The following is a 20852-nucleotide window of genomic DNA, read 5'->3' as shown; positions in this document are numbered from 1 at the left end:
TAATGGGAGGACAGGCAACCTCCCCTGAGGGGAGAGGTGGGGAAGACCTTGAGTCTTTTGAGCCCACAAAGTAACACAAATGTTAAAAAGAATTGTAGAAAACTGTGAGTGGTGGACAAGGCAGGAGTTTTAACCTCTCTTGTAGAGTAAATCATCACTGAGCATAGACAAATGAATTTAAAGGATTCAAAAGCAAGCCCATAGAGTGTTGTCTATCTGGACTGAAGAATTCAGTCTCTGTATGAAGTCACAATAACAGCCACTATCTTTTTTTAAAAAAGACTAAATCCTAGCATGGATTAGGGCAATCCACTTCCAGATTAAAGGAACAGACTGGTCATATACACGTCAGTTATAGGCTGTGAAACACACTGATATCCGAACATGTAAGCTGAAACCACAAAAGCTCACATCAAATAAATGTTAAGTGGATAATATAAATAATAATAATAACATTCAATTTATATACTGCCCTTCAGGACAACTTAATGCCCATTCAGAGCGGTTTACATAGTATGTCATTATCCCTACAACAAAACATCCTGTGAGGTGGGTGGGGCTGAGAGAGCTCCTAGAAGCTGTGACTGACCCAAGGTCACCCAGCTGGCTTCAAGTGGAGGAGTGGGGAATTAAACCCGGTTCTCCAGATTAGAGTCCTGCGCTCTTAACCACTACACCAAATGGAGATGTTCAATAGTCTCACTTTGGCCCTTTTATCCTCCAAGGTAGGGTTACAATGTGTCATGCTTCCTTCAAAGGGGACGGTAAAAGGATCATAATGGCCTGTTAATTAGCAGCTTAAAGGTCTAATTGCAGCAGGAGAATTCTGCTTCCCACATAGGGCAACAGCATATAGCATTCACACTCTATATTCACTGAATTAGAGATAAATTGCTATTCAATCTGCAGGCCATTCACAACAATAATGACGACTATGGAATGAAGTATAAATTTGCTAAAGGATTGCAATAGGGGCCCTGACAACAGACGATTTAATGAAAATTTGTGTATGGGGAACCCTAAACAAAATATGTCTTTTCAAAAGATCGGTGTGGCGTTTATATAAACACCACCTTTAAGCCCCATGGAAACTCAAACTGGCTATAAAATTTTATACCTTTCCATTCATCCATACAACATATCTGCAAAGCAGGGAATTGCAATGTGCCCAAGATCAGAGGCAAGCTTTTCAGGTACAAAGGCATTTGCATTTCGATTTCCCAAATCCTAGCCCATTGCTCTACCCGCTATACTCAACCAGTTCTCGTTAGAAATGGTGTCATACAGGAATAACCCCAGAGACAGGATAAATACAATTGCAGTATCTCCTAGCTGTGACAATTGTAATGCTGTTGAGTCTGTTTCATGTTTTACGTTTGTCTCAGATCACTAGAATCTGAGGAAGTTCCAGTCCAGGATTTACTAATGTCTGTGTAAACTGGCTGAAGGATTATTACAGAAGCCTGTGCTTGGTAGGGTTTCCAGGACCCCGGGTCCCCAACCAGAGGCTGGGAGGGCACATGGGGGAAACTTACCTTGTGTGGACACGAAGCACATGCACACACCAGAGCCTTCATTGTTGTGCTGGGAATAATGTCATCCACAAAGGGGTAATTGGCCAATTTTAAGCAAAAATACCCCCTGTGGGGGCCTTCCCTTCATTGTTGCACCAAGAACAATGTCATTCCTGGCATGACAATGAGGGCTCTGGAGCTCACAGGAGCTGCTCCAGAGCTCCCGTTCCCATTCCATGTACCTTTTCCCCATTGCCAGCCAGGTAAGAGATGGCAGGAGCCAGGGGCTAGGAACGGGGGATAGCTTGATGGGGGGCAGGGCTTGATGGGGCAGGGCTGGGAACTATAGTGTTAGGCGTTGTGTTCTTTTCTCTGTTTCTGCTGAATAAAGTTACGCTTTGTTGACTAAAAAAGTCCCTCTGCACATTCCTAAATGACTACAGAATCTTACAGCAATGAGATTGAGAACCCTTAGGAGAGCCAGCACCATTCCCTGGTAGGAAAAATGGAGTGTGGACATACATGGAACAAACAGGAAAAAACTGCTTTCAAAAAGCATTGGGCTCAGAGGTGCAGATTTATCATCTGTGTTAAAACAGAAGCAGCTGAGGAGCCCCAATGGGTAGTTCCAAGGATAACATATCTCTATGTGAGCTCTATTAACCTTTGCCTCCAGGGATCACACCTTGGAACCAAGGACAGCCTAGGAGGTGGAGGGATTCCTTGAGTCAGGCAGGCACATTTCCAAAGGTCTTGGGGGGAAACCTCTAGCCTTAGATCCCAGGCCTCTGTTAAGTTACACCTCCAGGTGTCTCCCCTCAGAGCCAAGGAAGTAGAGGGGCCATTATTCAGGAAATCTTCTCCATGGCTGACCTGCATGTGTAACGTACCGATGTGTGCCTGCACAGAAGTCACAAACATGAACACACTGGATTCCTGCAAGCCTTCAATATATCCTTTTTTTTCATCAGTTTATAATACTAGAACTTCAAGTTGTCTGAAACCATTTTATTTTTAATAAACATACTGATTATATGAATGGGACATATATGACTGAAACTGGGAAAGATGAAAAAAAATTACCGTTAGCATATCATCACATTTCATATCTGGCATATCTCCATCTTCACTCTTATTGTAGAACTTGCGAAAAAAATTGAATGCAACTACAGTATATAGATAAACTACAACTGCCAATAATCCCACTGTTAGCACAAGCTAAAAAAAGAAGTAATAGGATACATGAATTAGTAATACAACAGTAAGCTGGGAACGGAAAATAAACTTTTCTAATAAAGCATTTTAAATTAAATGCAAACATAGTGGCTCATCTCTAGCATTGGAAATGTTGTCAAGAAAACAAGTGATGATCCAACTGTTCATTCAGTTTTCTTCTATACACAGGATTTTTTTTCCGGATTGTAGCAATACATTTTAATGTCTAAAATTTCCAGAAGAGTTTACTGATAAGACATAGATCCTATATATTCTCATTCTCAATTAAAAAAAAAAGAAAGAAGAAAAACGCCGTAATTTGTTCTGGAAATATTAATATGATTTTAACACTGGGTAATTCACTTTGAGTCTCAGTGAGAAAGGCAAACTATAAATGGCATAAATAAAAATAAAATAAAATAATTAATTAAAGGTGTTAAATGCATAATTATGATAAACGTTCTTCATCCACAGATATCTATAAAACAATCTCCATAATTAAACAGCTAAAGATTCTTGAGCAGTGTGTATACCAGTTCCACAGTACAGAAGTCTTAGTGCAATTCTATGTAGTTTCCAGTGCCATCCTAACCCCCATCTCAAAAGGGCTTAGGATGGTGACTAAGGACTAAACTACACAATACATTTGTTTATGAGTTGTATCCAGGTTTACCACTTCGATCAGAGTCACACATGAGCTCCAAGAATGCCTCTTTAAAAGCCACAGAAGCTGATTTTGCTGATGACAAGCTGCACGAGTGGAGGAGGAAGCTCCTGCTCCCTCCCTCCCTCCCTCGCCTTTTTCCTGAGCTGAAAGCACCCCCATAATTAGGTTTGATAGTAGTAGCTAGAGACTCAGTCAGACTGTTCATAGTCTCTATAGTCATTAGATTACTTAATATGACTCAGGAGTCTTTTTTATCACCACTTACAGCTGTTATTATGAAGGATCCTTGTACACACCTTTATTCTTTTCAGTTGTGGATAGAAATCCTGGAGCTTTTAACCCAATAGCTTGAATCCAGACTGATGGTTTTACAAATGCAACAACTTCTGCCCGTGTAGCATAAGTTCCTGTGCCTCCTCTCACAAATGCTCCCAGTTCCTGGGGGTTCTTCTCTTTTAGCCACAGAATTTTGGGGGGCATTTCAGGCTGTCACAAGAAGATGAATTGTGATCCATGGGCAGAAGTCCTTGTGCCCATGAAAACTTTAGTCTGGATACTGCCTGCTGTTCATAGTTTTTTTCTTTCCTCTTTCTCTCTCTCTATAAACATTTTCCTGACTGAGAATTCATTTCGGACATCTGATGGAGTAGGCTTAAACCCACAGAAACATCTGCAACATTAAACTTAGTCTCTAAGGCATTACTTTCTACTTTCTATTTCAAATTAACAGTAATTAGAATATTAGAGACTAAAAGACATTCTTAGTTCCTACTGTGCAAACACCTTTTCTGTATGTATTTGAACCGGGAGCACAGCATACTAGCGAGGGAAACTGCCAGTGTGATACATAAACTACCGTTTTTTCTCAGAAGTTCTAAAATACATACGCTGAAGCATTACCTGTTTCCCATTGTGGGTTACTGATGACAGAATAGTCCGCAGTGTTTTGAATCCCATTGCTATGTCAAGGAGATGAGCAGCAAAGAAAAAGTTGTTGTAGTGACCAAGGATTGACATGGTCATGTACCAAGCCAGATAAAGAAAAGACTTTTTAAAGGGGAAAAGAATAAAACAAGATTAGAAAAATCTAATATGGTAATAGTTATTCATTGGGCTCAAATTACACAGCCAAATGGTGAACTCAATCCATCAAGTACTGCTCCTAACTAAGACATACCAAGGGTACTTTCAAAGGGTATCCTTTAAATCCCAAACCAGTCGATGACTATTTGAACAGCCTGATAATGACTTTGATCATCTATAGCAGTAACAGCAACCAACGTCTGTATGCTTGGGGAGTGCTCTAAAACAGCTTTTTGTACTAGAAAATGTATTTTATTTTTTGTAGTTTTTAAATACACAAAGAGCTAACTTTAAAGAAGTTCAATACTTGTTTCTGTATTGCAGAAGTGAACAACTGCATTCTTCTGTACAACAAACAAAAGGGAAACTCATTCAAAATTAGCCTTTTGTGTGCTAAAAATCATTAGTATCCGTTATTTTACTTTTCTTTTCATGTTGCAACACAAAAGACACACTTTCCTCAAGACCCTTGATTCTTGGGGTTGCCAAAGGGTGCATTAGCAGGACTTAAAATTTATCCCTTTTTTGAGGACTCCACAGAAACTGGGACAATGCACTTAATTCTTAGATTTTACTCCATGATGGTCTGGGAAACTTGAAAGAAGATTATCAAAGTGAATCCCTTGGATTAAAGATAGAACAAATCCTAACTGGGACAGAGATGGATCTGCTCATCCCTAATTGCTATAGACATGCACAAACTTAAGTAACAGCAAAATAGCCAAGATATTTTAACATGAAAGATAGCAGTAAAATAGTCTCAACATCTTCGGAGATGCATTCAGGAAAAATCATGCCTTCCAAAAATTATTAGGCCAATGCATGATATAATGAGTAAATAAGGAGAATTTTCCTAAATGCCAGATATAGATGTGTGGTAAAATGTATAGTAGCGTATCCTCTTAAGGGGCCTAAAGTCTAAAAAAGATATGTTTTTAGTTTGATATGAAAATGATTATACTAAACCATTTCTCCCCTTCTGTGTTCCAAATTAATTCCATGGTATAGACTTACATTATCAGTGAAAACAACTCCTAATTTCCACATCTGATACTTTACATCAATAGAATTAAGCCTGGAAAAAAAACAAATGCAGTAGGAATTGATGTTGCTTCTAATACGTAAATGATGCCTTCTATCTGCCCAGGTAACAAGCCATTGGTGACTTGTTTTACTTTAGTTCTTACATACATTACAATTCAAATACAATGCGGCAATATGAACTTCAAGTTGTAGATAATGCAAGTGATTTTATTTGCAAAATGCCTAAAAAATTGTCACAATAAGCTGCTCAGCCACCCACTATTTGCTTCTGGAGACAGCATGTAAAAGTCCTCTTACAATTCTAAACAGTGCTATCGGATGCCTCTGGATGGTGGCATCACCACAACAGAGTAGGCTTTTAAATGCACTCTTAACCCACCATGGTAAAGATCTTGAATCATCTTTAGTTAAACTCTACTAGGTAATACTGAACAGTGCATGATAATGGAATATGCTAAGTCTCCTCCACATCAAAATCAGATATCTCACATCCTGCATTAAAAAAAGCAAATTCAGGTAATGGCCAGCTGTACAGTGGGACTAGATATTTTCTGAGGCAGGCCTATGGTTGTTTTGGTGGCTACAAAGTCTTCAGTCACAGCAGAAAGCAATTTTTATATTAAAGTCACCAACGTCTAATAACCTGGGAGTCTCCAACATCAATGATGAGAAGAGCTGTGCCAGATCAGGCAGGGAGACACCATTAGAATTCTCTGTCTCAAGAATTCAGCACTATATAAAGACCTTCAAACTTTGGAGATGATGAACAGGATGCCTGGCAAGAAAGACTGTAACTTGCTAGACCATAACAACTCTGAACCCTGGCCAACAGATCTAGACAGCTGTTGAACTGAGAATCCCAGCTGGTGAATTTGTGTTAGTCCTACAAAAGCTTATGGTAAAGTAGACTGAGGTACTGAAGTAAAAAAATAGTAGTCATTATTTCAGTGTATGAGAAAACCATGTATTCAAAAATAAATACAAATACTTTGATTTTTAAGCCATTTTTTAAAAAAACTTACACAGCTGATAAAGAACTATCTTTTTTGGGTTTCTTTTTTTCACGAGCATCACTGAAATCCAAAGCAGCTTTGTCCATTCCCAGTAATTCACTGATTCTGTCCCTGCCATAGAACTCTCCATATTTATCCATAACCTAAAAGATAAATGAAGTGTCATTCCTTCCAGCTTATTTATTTATTGTCCACCTTTTTCACTAGGACTCTAGACTGATTACACAGAGTAAGTCAATGCAATCAATACAATGGGGCATCCAATGAACAATACAATAAGATTTATATTGTAGAATCCTAGAACAAGCCAGACATTTAGAAAGAGTATGAAAGCAAAACATAAGCATTAACATGATGCGTTAAACGATGCAAAAATTATATAGTAGGATCCTACTTATATGAATTATACCCAGCAGTACAGACTATAATCCCTAAAACTTTACTCAAGTAGCTTTCTAAACCATTGGAGCCAAGTTACTCCATTAGCCCAACCATAATGTTTAGTTGTGATAGAACCCCTAGATTCAATATGGCAGAAGAGCACCACCTACAGCATCTGGGTTTTTGGAACCCTGGGGCTTACATAGGAATAATGCTTTATTTTCCATTCCATACTGGGGCTACCTGGCCAACTTAATCCTTTTTTGACAAAATACAACTAGCTTGGACTAGATTCCATTTTTGTCATGGAAGAGCAGAGCCATTAATATGACAGGCCATCCTGTAATAATTCTCTGATTGGGATTTTGTTCTTCAAGGAACTCTGTACGTACTTTGAAGAGCCTGATGCAGCCTATGTAAAGTGTACTTAGCTGAGTTTATGGCTTTTATTTGAGAGACTGTATGATGTGTGATAGAGTGCTCTTCCCTATGTTTTGTATTTTGTCCCCTTTCCTACCCCTTTTGAACCCATTCACCACCTCCTTCCTTTTTTCTATATTATACCTTCTTTCTATAAAGACATTTTTTGGCTACCTTAGTACAATACATTTCTCTGGGGTGTTTCTGTGCATCTCTTCCCTGTGTGCCATTTCACTTGGGTGCGACATAGTTTTCTACAAGCTATTTTCCAGGGTTTCCACTCTGTTACTTTGTTACTGTGCTAGGATTTCTGAAAAGGGCTCCTTCTCAGCAGGTCAGTCTACATGTTCTCAGGAAGTACTTCAGTGGTGGGAGCTGGTTATCAGGGTACTTTACAGGGAAATCTTGGTTTAAATGAGTTCCCAGTGAGGAAAGTCACCTTCTTCCCCTCCTAACTGTAACATAAGTAAACATAGCACACTCACACACACACAAACACATCTGAAACATATATGTAATATATATGCTGATTTATCATTGATCCTATGATCTGGCTATGTGGTAACAGAGCATGCAGGATTAGGCTTAAGGTCTCCTAAACTCTGGCACAGGGACAAGAGTAAGAGCATGATTATACTCTCAGCACAGCAGCAACCTTCACATTTTATACTCTCAGCACACTATGGGTCGTGTTGGGCTGCTTATAAAAAGATGTAAAAATAATTTTTTCTGAAATAATAACTTACAAACATGCTTAGGCTATTTGTATATATCTTTTAATTCTTCTAGATTTAAATCAGACTTTTTAAACAGAATGTTGCATCAATTGTCTCTCTTTAAATAACTTTCTGAAGAAAATATTAAAATAAATACAGCACATACAAACAAGAAGAAACACAATGGATTAATATAAACAATGGCACTCTGCAAATCATTCCTCCTACTTAAGAAATCTTCCTCCAAATGAAGCTGTTTCCCTGCTATAGGAAGAGCCATTTAAGCTGGAGGAAAGCTTCAACTTTTGCTGAACAGAGTAGTAGGATATATTTCAATGAGAGGGAACCAATGCCATATGCACCAACTAGAGTATTAAAAATCTGCTGCTATGAGAGGACACTTCAGACAGTAGTAAGGATATGGCCACAATTTCCTAATTGGACTGTGTCCACTCAGTAGGTAATCTAGGATAATTATTTATTGAATGCAAACAAGGTTGATGAAAGCGCTGAGGCCCAGTCTAAGAGTCCTCATCTTCCAAACAGTTGATTGAAAACACTTTTTACATCACTGAACATGCCTTTCACTGTGCTTATGGCTGCCTACGTTACTAATGTGTGTCAGGAATCTGGCCACTAGGGGTATGCAAAACTAAACAAACAAACCAGAAATACACTCAGAAATCATGGTTTCATTTCGTTAAAGCAGCTTTCAGAACAGTGAACCAAATCTGGGAAAGCAAATTGTAATGACACCCTCCCACCAAAAAGTTTGTATGTTTCAATTTGGTTCTTACCTTGCAGCAACAGCTGAAGCAGCAGACAAGCACTAGGCCCACATGGCATTGACCAATTGGATCCCAAGGGGGGATAGCCTTTATGTTATTAATTAACTCTACTGACAGGAAAAGGAAATGTGTGCAATGTGCTTGAGTGGATCTTTTTTCCCCCCGTTGCTACCCAGGAAATGGCATTGTCTGCCTGCCAATTTGGTCCTCACAAAGGGAGACTCCTCCCTGCCTATTGATTTTGGAAACATTTGGAAGGGGGAATGTGCAGACTTCAATTATAGGCTGCAATTCAAAAGTCACGTTCATGGCTGTAAGCACTATTGAACAACATGGGACTTACATCTGAGTAGACTTGTTTAGGGGTGTGTGCATCTTGGTTTGTTTTTCATTGCTATTCAGGCACAGGCCTGTCTCTCCCACCCCCATCAGGGCACTTGGACGGTTGGCCACTTAGAGGAAAAGTGTCATGGGGGGGGGGTGCAAGTTAACCAGTCACACTTGATAAAAGCTCTAAGAGACTTCAATCATAGGATGCAATCCTAAAGACACTTCCATGGGAGTAAGTACTATTGAATAAAATGGGGCTTACATCTGAGTAGAGCTGTTTAAGATTGCTTCCCCCCAATCCTGTGAGCCATTCACCTACTCTGCCTTTTCAAAAACAATCTTGTCTGTCGACAGTGAAAGGAAAATTTTTGGAAAAAACACAGATCTGTTTAGGTGGGGGATTTGGACAATCATGCTGCCTGCCTGCACTTGGGAGATGGAGACTGGTGATTATTAATGCGAGGACACTCCTCATTGTAAGAGCAAAACTGCAGTGCACGAGGAAACATGGCACAAGCCATGACATTATAGAAAAAGAAATAGGTGAACATAAAGAAGGATTGTTTTTAATGCCACTGCTGCCCTCTTACCCCTTTACCAGCCAGATTCCAAACATAGTATGTACCAGCCAACATTCTCCTTCTTCAGGTCCATTGTTGCATGTATGTTTGTAGCTCAGCTGAGAAAAACTTGGTGGATTGATAGTTTAGAGGGAGTACTGTGTTCTGTATGATTTTGGTGCCCTTAAGTGCAAAAACTGTTTCCCCAAAGAGCCTAGGAGGCCTCATTGAAAAGAACAGGGTTGAAACTCAAGACCAAAACCACCCAAACAAATTAGATTTAAGCCAGTGATACCCCATCTGGAAAAATCAATAACAGTATATAGTTCCTTTGGGAACCCTGGATCCGAAATTGAGACAGAATTGTTTTCAGTGCATACCCCTACTGTTCACATCAACTTGTTAAGATACCAAGGCATTCTTCAAGAATTTAGTCTATGAAAAATGAAAAGAAAACAATTCAATAATAAGAAATGCATTACCTTTCTTTTCACAAATTTGTCCCAATAGTTGTTAGGAAATGACCTAAGGATATATGAGAAATGCAGTTTTAATGTAAGGTATAATTGCTCATAAGAATAAACCAGCTTTTTACTGTTTTACAAATCTGTGCATACGGATCAGTTCCAACAGGATAGTCTTCAGCCAGTAGTCAGGATACGGCCACACGTTTCCTCACTGGACTGTGTCACATTCAATAGGTAATCCAATAGGATGATCAGAGTTCATGAGGCCAGGTGTACTGCCATAGACAATAATAGCCTTTTAAGTTTCAAGGGACCCAGAAACACCAATAAACAGCCATTACTTCCTATAAGGGTAGGCCTGGCCTTTGGAGGCCAAATCTATTTCTCATGTCCCTTGAAAGTTTAAAAGGAAAGGCGGGAACAAAGACTGACGTGGCAGTCGTCTGCCGCACTGAAATATCTGAGACACATTACAAGCCTTCTTTGCAGTTACAGTCCCGACCAATGGCATCAGAGGCAGTAAGACCTATCCCAATAGCCAGAAAATGGTGGATGGGTTCATGGACTCTCACAAGGCTTGGTTGCCCAGGAAGATTCTGTGGCACTGGCTCCACGGTGGCCATTCCCTCTGCCTGCCACCAGGGGAGTTCTTTGCATTTTTAAGCAGCAATTGATTCATTCTGAATTCCCATCTTCACTCCTCAACAATGGAAAATGGAGCCAATGGGAACCCAGGCTCCTCGGCCAGCACCACAAAAGTGAACAGAAGCCTGACGCACTGTCCAGACCCAGCTGGCCACACAAAAAGGAAGTCATCTAAATAGTGTGGCATGTCGTGACAACACGACCAACGCTGTACCTCCCATTCTAAAAGGGAGCTGAAGTGCTCAAAGGCCGCACAAGAAACAGAAAAGCCCATTGGGAGAGCTCGGTCCATGTACTACCCCCCCCCCCAAAAGAAAAGCCAAGCAGTTCAAAATCATCAGGGTGCAGCAGAAGGAGGAGAAATGCAGACTGTATGTCACATTTCACCATCTCTGCTCCTACCTCACTGCCCCTTCCAAGCTCCTAAGCCTTAGCCGCAGGTCATCCAAAAATATTTTATTGCCCTTTACTGACAGGTGAACCCCGTCACCTTGGCCCTGATCCTACGGTATGGCAGATAAACACCTAGTAACTGCTTAAAATTGAAACGGGACGAACATAGGATCGGTAGGCCGAGGACCTCCACCTACCCACATACTGAACCTCTTGCCCTGAACACCCCATAGCACCTGCTGTTGATGCAGCCCTGATCCTAAAAAAATGGGCGCCAAATATGACACCCTCCAATCCCAACTGAACTAGTGCCCTTTTGTTCACTGCCCAAAACTGATAACGGGTAAGAGGCATACCATCCTCTTGCTGGAATAAAAGTCCCTGCTCCTCCCCCCTTATTTTTAAATACTTCCAGAGAGCCCTTACAGGGCATAACTCCGGCTCAACACATGGCCCCAGTCTAATGGCCACCCCTTCTTGTTTCTGGTCTGTCTTGAACCTACATATACTAAGGGAGACATGGTCTCCCTCCAACTTCAGGTCATGAGCCATTAAGACCTGTCCTGACGGACTTCCGGCTGGGGATCATGGAGATCTGAAGTGTCTCAGGGAGCTGAGCCGTCCAGGATGCTGGTTTGGGGCTAGTGGGGTGCTTTGATCACCCATAGCCCCCCAATTTCAGGTAGAAATTGGGCAAGGACGCTCGATAGCCCTAAGAGGGTGTGATCTCGGCAGAGGGGGGGTTCTGAATCAAGGATTCTCCATCTGCTTTGAAGATCCCCTCCCAGAGGGGCGGCTAATATCTCTGCAGCAACCTTTGGAGTCATTTAATTGGCATAGGATCTTCATACCCAAGCTTCAGAAACAGATTTTAACCAGAAGGGAGCCAAAGAGGCAGTGAGTACAACCTTATGAGAGTGAAAGAGAGTAAAGAGCACTATCTCCTCTAACGGACTTAATCTCTGTTCAAAGACTGAAACGTTTTAAAGTAAAGAGATAAATTCCTAAAGCAAAAGGCATTAAAAAGTGGCGGGGAGTGAAGAAAGTGATTTTAATGACTTAAAGAGCTTTAAAAGAACAAAAAGAACTTTTGTTTTGCATACATGTGGTTTGGGAGATAACAACGCAAGAGGGAGAGTCTGGGAAGAGGCTAAAACATCGTGAGAAGTGAACTGCCTGTAATTGCCTGTAATACAAGTGACTGGTGGCTAGAAGGGCAGGAAGACGGCAGGAACCGAGGAAGAAAAACAAAGCAGAACAAGAGACCAGAAAAGGAAGTGGAAGTTAGCCATTTTGAGTGTGGAAAGGGCAGAAGGCTTCAGAAGGCTTCAGTAGAGAGAAAGTGTACCTGATATTTTAAAGAAGAAGCGGAGTACGCCATTTTGGACAAGGGAAAAATTGAGGGCAACCATAGAGAGTACCATTGAGAAAAAAGGCCCAATATTTTGAAGGTTTGCAAAAGATTAAATTATTTTTCCTCTTTCCCATTTATATTATTGGACTTAACTAATTAAGTAAAATAAAATAGAAAAGACGGAGCTGAGAAAGAGAGCCGATTCGTGGGGTCCCAAGGAAAGTCCAATGGCAGGGGAAAAGGACAAAGAGTGGCAGGCAGCGATTGAAAGTTTAGACAAAAAAATAACAGAAGGCAATAAGGATACAAATGAGACTACACAAAAAACACAAGAAATGGTTCAGGAATTACAGAAGCAAGTGAAAGACTCGCAATTGAATTTAGTTAAAGAGATTAAAGAGGCAATAAAATCAGAGGTTGCAGAATTGGCAAAGAGTACTGATGAAATAAGAACAGAGCTCCAAACTACAAAACAAAAAGTGCAAGAGGTGGAGGAGAAAACGGAAATTATAAGAGCAGAGGCAGCGGGAGTGAGTGATAGAGTTGTTGTAATGGAATGGAGAGCTACGGAAAAACAGCTTCGTTTTCGAGGTATTCCAGAGGTAATGGCGGGATCTGCATTGAAACAAGTCACTGAAATAATTGCGGAATTTTTAAGTAAAGAGCAGGAAGAAGTGGCTGCCAACCTAGACATTGCCTACCGAGTTAATTCCATGTATGCAGAGCAAAAAAACTTGCCAAGAGATGTTATTGTCCAGTTAACCACCAAGAGAATGAGGGAGGAGATTATCAGAAAGCATTATGAATCCCCATTGGTACTTGAAGGGAAGCGTGTTCGAATTATGAAGGAGTTACCGAGATCGGTCTTGCAAGACCGAAAAAAATACAGAGACCTGACTCAAAAATTAAAAACAATGAATGTAAGATACAGATGGAAAATTCCAGAAGGGTTAAGTTTTGAGTTTCAATCTGTGAGGCGAGTCATCAAATCAAGACATGCAATGGATGTGTTTTTGACAGACTTTGAAAAGGACTTACCAAAATCAACTAGACTGTAATTATGGAACACAAATTAATATCATGGAATGTAAATGGACTTAATTCACCTTCAAAGAGAAAAGCAATATTTCATTGGTTGGCCGAACAAAAATGTAATGTGATTTGTCTACAAGAAACCCATATAAGAGAACAGGCTGTAAAATATTTACAAAATAAAAAATTAGGGAAGCAATTTGTGGCAACAACTAAGCAAAAGAAAAGAGGGATTGTGTTATATATTAAAGAAGAATTGCAACCGAAATTGATTTTTAATGATAAGGAGGGGAGATATTTGGCTGTGGAATTTGATTGTAATGCCAAAAAAAGCCCTGATTGTGGGAATATATGCACCAAATGGGGCGAAAGAACAATTTTTTGATGAAATTAAGGATCGACTTGGACAGATGACATATGATCAAGTGATTGTGACAGGGGATTTTAATGGAGTGGTAGGTCCACAAGTTGATAAAACAACGAATTTGATAAGAAACAAAGGAGGTAAGCTCCCCAAATCCTTTTTTGAATTTCAAAGACAGGAAGGTTTAGAGGAGGTATGGAGGAAACAGAATTCGGGTGCTAAGCAATATACTTTTTTTTCAGCAAGACATCAATCTTTTTCAAGAATTGACATGATTTGGGTATCAAAATAGCTTGCTGTATGACTTCCGGTTTGGGATTTATGGAGGTCTGACGCAGCTCCAACTGCGGAGCTGACCGGACTGCCGTTTTAACCGGCCGGCGGGGGCAAAATAGCCCGCGGCCGACTGCTCTCAGGCGGAGAGCAGGCAAAGAACGCTCAAGACCTCAGGGCGCGTTGATCTCGGGTGAGGGGGGCTCTACGCGACGGGCCCCCTCACGACCCTTGAGGTCCCACCCTGTGACAGGTCGGCAAAGATCTCTGCGGCAGTTTTGGGGCCAATGCGGTTGGCATAAGACCTACGTACCCAAGCTTCAACAGGGGAAAGAGGAGTGGAGGAGAAACGAAGATTGAAACAGTGATTACAACCCACGGAAAGTGAATGGGAAGGTAAAGATCACTATCTCCTGATACGGGACAGATTGTTAAAAGTAAAGAAGATTAAAAGTTGATTTTAAAACTGCAACAGGCTAATTATAACGGGGAGAAGACTCGGCAAGAGTCGAAATAGGAAAAAGACTAAGTTTAAAGAAGTTATTAAAGAATTAGGACTATTGTTTTGAATACTTGCGGTTATGGAGCTGTGAGAAAATTCTGCCATCGCGAGAGCTACGGCGGGAAGTCAGGAAACAGGAAGTACGTAATAACAATAGAGTTGCTGGAGAGAAGCGGCCCCCGCTGGAGGGCAGGAAGAAGGGAATCGCCATCTTTGAAAGGGGAAAAGCCGCGGCTTCAGCGGAAGAGGAAGTAAGCCATTTTGAATTACAAAAACCATAGAAGAACCATAGAGAAAAGACGCCCGACATTTTGGATTCCTTAAAAGTTTTTTCTTTGCAAAAAGACTGGGACATTTAAATTAAAAAATAAAAAGACGCTTAATTTCACGCCACGGAGTTAAGGAAGAGGGCGGACTCGTGGGAGCGAGCCAAGGCAAGCCCCACGATGTCGAAAAAAGAGTGGCAATCAGCAATAGAGAATCTAGATAAAAAACTCTTAGAAGTGATCAAAGAACTTAAGGACATTAAACCGGAGCTGATCAAAGAGGTTAAACAGACAGTGAAAAGTGAGCTGTCAGAAGTAAAGAAAGGTATGGAAATAATGCAAAATGAACTGCAAGGAACACAGCAGAGAGTTAAAGCAGTAGAAGGCGCGGTGGAGAATTTAACTGACATGCAACAAACAGAGATGAGGCTGATGAAGGGGAGAATGGCGGTTGCGGAAAGCAAACACATGGAGAAGCAGCTAAGATTTCGCGGTTTGCCAGAAGTGGAAGGAAAAACAGCGCAAGAACAGATGACGGAGGTGTTAGCTGAATACCTGGGGAAGGAGGAGGAGGAAGTTGTGGCTATCCTGGACGTGGTATATCGTGTAAATTCAAGAATTGCGACCCAGAGGAAACTACCAAGAGATGTGATTGTGCAATTTACGACCCGAAATATGAAAGAGAAGATTGTGACTAAACAGTTTCAAGATCCATTGGAGATTGACGGCAAGACGATTATCATTATGAAGGAAATACCCAGATCGGTGTTATTGGACCGGAAAAAATATAAGGCGCTGATTCAGATTTTGAAGGACATGAAAATCAGGTACAGATGGGAACTACCAGAGGGAGTGTCCTTTGAATTTGGAGGGGCCAAAAGACGCATCAGATCGGAACGAGAGATGGAGCGATTTATAAGAGACAATGAAAAGGACTTACCAGCAACAAGATTATGATTATGGAGTGTAAAGTTATATCTTGGAATGTAAATGGACTTAATTCACCGAACAAGAGAAAAAGCATTTTTCACTGGCTATTAAAACAAAAATGTGATATTGTTTGTTTGCAAGAGACCCATATTCGAAAACAAGATGTAAAGTATTTAAAATTAAAAAAATTGGGCAATGATTTTGCAGCGGCCTCTAATAAGGAAAAAAAGAGGAGTAGTGCTTTACATTAAAGAGGAACTGCAGCCAAAGTTTGTAATGAAAGATGTGGAAGCCAGATTTATAGCAGTGGAATGCGTATGGAATTTAAAGAAAGTGCTGGTAGTTGGAATTTATGCACCTAATGGAGCAAAAGAAAGCTTCTTTGAGGACTTAAGGAAGCAACTAGATGAACTTTCATATGATCAGATAATACTTGCTGGAGACTTCAATGGAGTGACGAATCTGGAGTTAGACAAAAAATCATCAACTGCACAAAAGAAAAGAGGATTGCTACCAAAGTTGTTTTTTGAACTGATACAACAGGAAACTTTAGAAGATGTATGGAGAAGACAAAATCCGAAAAGTAGACAATTTACGTTTTACTCCGCAAGACACTTTACATTATCGAGAATTGATATGATCTGGGCCTCAAAAGACTTAGCGTTATGGACTAAGGAAGTGGAAATAATGCCGATGGTAGGCTTGGATCATAATCCAATTATGTGGAAATTGGGGAGAAGGAGCAAAAGGAAAGGATGGAGAATAAATGAGGACTTACTTCAAGAGGGAGAGAATATGGAGATGCTTAGAAGAGAAACAAAGTTCTTCATACAATACAACATGAATAAAGAAGTACCAACCAACAAGGTTTGGGATACTTACAAGGCGGTAATTAGGGGCATACTAATGGATTTAAATGGAAGAGCCAGAAAAAAGAAAGAGGAGAAGAGACAGGAGATTATGGAAAAAATAAAAGCCAAAGAAATACAGTTAAAGAAGAGACCGGGGAAAAAGAAAATTTATCAGGACATTAAAATACTACAAGAACAGCTAACAGCAATGAACAATAAAGAACTGGAGTGGAATCTTAAAAGACTAAAGCAAAAAGGGTTTGAAGGTGCAAACAAACCCGGGAAATATTTGGCATGGCAATTGAAAAAGAGAAAGGAAAAGAAAATAATAAACAAAATATGTGAAGATGATAAAACGTATTTGGAACAGACATCCATTAGCAGAGCCTTCTATAAATTTTATGCTAAATTGTATAATAAGAAAGAGGTCAATAAAGAATCAATAGCGACATACTTGGAGAAAATGAAGCTCCCAGTAATTTCGGAAGCGTGGAGAGACAGACTGAACAATGAAGTAACGGAGGAGGAAATAAAAATGGCAATACAATCAATAAATTTGGGAAAGGCACCAGGGCCAGATGGACTTACAGCTAAATTTTATAAGACAATGGCCAATGAACTGGTACCATTCCTAAAAGAAGTGATCAATGGAGTATTAAAGGATCAACAGATTCCAGATACCTGGAAGGAAGCCAACATTTCATTGATCCCTAAAGAGGGCCAAGATCCGACTAATGTGAAAAATTACAGGCCTATATCCTTACTTAATAATGACTACAAAATCTTTGCGAAGATACTGGCAGAGAGAGTGAAGGGGTGGCTTTCGGAAATTATTGAGGAGGAACAAGCAGGTTTTTTACCTGGTAGGCAAATCAGAGACAATTTAAGGACAGTGATTAATGCTATTGAGTATTATGATAAGCGTTGTGACAAAGAGGTTGGTTTCTTCTTTGTTGATGCAGAGAAAGCGTTTGACAACTTGAACTGGGACTTTATGTTTGCCACTATGGAAAAGCTACAAATGGGAGAAAAATTCATAAGAGCAGTTAAAGAAATTTATAGAGACCAGAATGCAGCAATTGTGGTCAATGACGAGATCACCAAGAAATTGACTATAAGTAAAGGAACAAGACAAGGTTGCCCGTTGTCTCCGCTGCTATTCATTTTGGTATTGGAGATTTTGATGATACAAATACGCCAAGATGAAGAAATCCGCGGAATAAAAATAAAGGACTTTTCTTATAAAATTAGAGCATTTGCGGACGACATAATGTTAATTGTGGAAGATCCAATGGAGAATATGCCAAAAGTGATAGAGAAGATTAAAGAGTTTGGAGATCTGGCAGGGTTTTATATCAATAAAAAGAAGTCAAAGATATTATGTAAAAATATGACTAAGCAAAAACAACAACTGTTAATGGAAATAACGGATTGTGAAGTAACAACTAAGGTGAAATATCTGGGAATTGAACTGACTGCAAAGAATATAGATCTATTCAAAAACAATTATGAAAAATTATGGACTCAGATTGAGCAAGATTTGATCAAATGGAATAGATTGAATTTGTCATGGGTGGGAAGGATTGCAGCAGTTAAAATGAATGTGTTACCAAGAGTAATGTTTTTGTTACAGACAATACCAATTATCCGAGACTCTAAGCAGTTTGAAAAATGGCAGAGGAAAATATCAGATTTTGTTTGGGCAGGCAAGAAGCCTCGAGTGAAAATGAAAGTTTTACAAGATGCAAAGCAAAGAGGCGGAATGCAACTACCCAATTTAAGACTTTACTATGACGCAATTTGCCTAGTGTGGCTGAAAGATTGGATGACGTTGAAGAATAAGAAATTATTGGCCCTAGAGGGATACAAAAAAATATTTGGATGGCATGCATACCTATGGTATGACAAAGTAAAAGTGAACTCTATGTTCCTACACCATTATATATGGAAAAACCTATATGCAACCTGGAAGAAGTATAGAGACTTCCTACAAGAAGGAACCCCCATGTGGGTAGTTCCGTATGAAGTAATAGATCCGAGAGCTGTCTATACTGAGCAACAGTGTTTAACATATAGGGAGATAACCCGAATAGAATACATTTTAATAAAGAGGTAACAATGGAGGCATGGGAATACTTGTGGAAAAACACAATGAAGATTACAACGTGTACTAATATCAAAGAGAACATTTACAAAATGATCTATCGTTGGTACATGACACCAAAGAAGATTGCGCTAGGGAATTTGAACACTTCTAATAAATGCTGGAAATGTAAAAAACATGAGGGCTCTCTGTATCATATGTGGTGGACGTGTGAGGTAGCCAGGCAGTACTGGGGAGAAATAATAAAAGTAATAAGTGAGATTCTACAATTTCAAATTAATAAGAACCCAGAACTCCTGCTACTGAACTTGGGAATGGAGAACATTCCAGCCCAACATAGAACATTGTTATTTTACATGACAGCAGCGGCCAGACTTTTGTATGCGCAAAAATGGAAAGTACAAGAAGTGCCAACTATTGAGGATTGGACTTACAAATTGCTGTATATGGCCGAAATGGACAAAATGACAAGAAAATTGAGAAATCTGGACCCAGGACAGTTCAACACAGATTGGGGGAAGCTGAAGCAATATGTGCTGAAGAAATGGGAGGTGGGAAGAGAACTGTGGCAGTTCGAGAATTATTGAAATATGACGAAATGTAGAGGGGGGTGACTTTACCGGAGGGTAGAGAGAGAAATGAAAATGTCTAAGCAGCTATTTTGTTAGATTGTTATATATAGAAAAACATATAGAATTTGGATAGAAAATAATTAGCTATAAGGACCGACTAATTAATATGGTTTCTGGTATAAACGTGTAACATGTTAAATTGAATAAGTCTACCTGAAGAAATATATGGATTAAATTGATTGATAACTTTTGACGATAGTTATATAAAGTAATATATGGAATATAAGTCAAATTGGTTGACTTATATAAATGTATGGGTTATATGGTATAAGGCTTATAGAAATATTTGAAACCAGGAAACTACGAAATTATGTTAAAAAAGGACAAATTGTTTGTCTAATGTGGAAGAAGGGACTTAAAGATTAGATAAGGTATAGAGTATTAAAAATAGTTAAAGAATTATTGCTTAGATTAAAGGGAAAATACAGGTTTGTTAGATAGATGAATTTAAAATGAGTAAGAGAAAAGGGACAAAGGGTTGGAAAACTGTTGGAAGTCAAAAGAAAAGGGGGGAAAGGGAGGGGGTTAGAAATTGGGAAATGGGAATTGATTGTAATATGTAATTATATGATTCTAATTCCAATAAAAATTTTATTAAAAAAAAAGAGCTTGCTGTATGTACAAAAGAAACGGATATCTTGCCAAAAATTAGTTCAGACCATAATCCTGTGTTCTGGAAATTTGTTAAGTAGTCATGTTAATGTGGATGTTCTTAAGAAAGACTAAAAGCTTTATACAGTACAATGTGGATCAAGGAGTGGTAATTTATAAAGTATGGGATGCGTATAAAGCTGTGATTCGGGGAGTTCTTATGGACTTAAATGCCAAAGATAAGAAAAACAAAGAGTCGAGGTTGAAAGAAATTCAAGAAAAAATCAAATTTAAAGAGCAGCAATTAAAGAAAAGACTGGGTAAAAAGAAAATACAACAGGAAATTAAAAAATTGCAGGAACAAATAAGAGCAATGGAAAATAAGGAAGTGGAATGGGAGTTGAAAAGGCTGAGACAAAAATCATTTGAAGGAGCTAACAAACCAGGGAAATGTTTAGCGTGGCAGTTAAAGAAGAAAAGAGAGAAACAATTAATTAGTAAGATTGTGGAAGACGGGAAAGAACGGTTTAATCAAAATTCAATAGAGATGGCTTTTAAAAAATATTATGCAAAGTTGTATCAGAAGAAACTAATTGATAAGAATTCAATAGAGGATTATTTTCAAAAGTTGATTTTACCAGCGGTGCCCAAGAAATTGAGAGATAAATTAAATGCTGAAATAACAACGTTAGAAACTGTGGAAGCGATACAAGCTAC

General features: G+C 39.4%; 1 protein-coding gene across 1 annotated transcript in view; it reads right to left on the bottom strand.

Annotated features, from left to right (window-relative positions):
* The window catches only part of RYR2 (ryanodine receptor 2), a 720715-nt gene that overhangs the window by 18604 nt on the left and 681259 nt on the right, over positions 1-20852 (bottom strand). The window contains exons 96-100 of the mRNA XM_054975163.1: positions 10214-10256; positions 6546-6679; positions 5494-5554; positions 4297-4443; positions 2598-2732 (exon numbers count right to left, since the gene is read on the bottom strand). Of these exons, the coding sequence (XP_054831138.1) occupies positions 2598-2732; positions 4297-4443; positions 5494-5554; positions 6546-6679; positions 10214-10256 (520 nt within the window). The remainder of the gene's footprint in view (positions 1-2597; positions 2733-4296; positions 4444-5493; positions 5555-6545; positions 6680-10213; positions 10257-20852) is intronic.

The sequence above is a fragment of the Eublepharis macularius genome, chromosome 1 (genome assembly GCF_028583425.1).
Source record: "Eublepharis macularius isolate TG4126 chromosome 1, MPM_Emac_v1.0, whole genome shotgun sequence".
In the NCBI taxonomy this organism is placed as follows: domain Eukaryota; kingdom Metazoa; phylum Chordata; class Lepidosauria; order Squamata; family Eublepharidae; genus Eublepharis; species Eublepharis macularius.
This window is presented reverse-complemented; position numbering and strand designations above follow the sequence as displayed.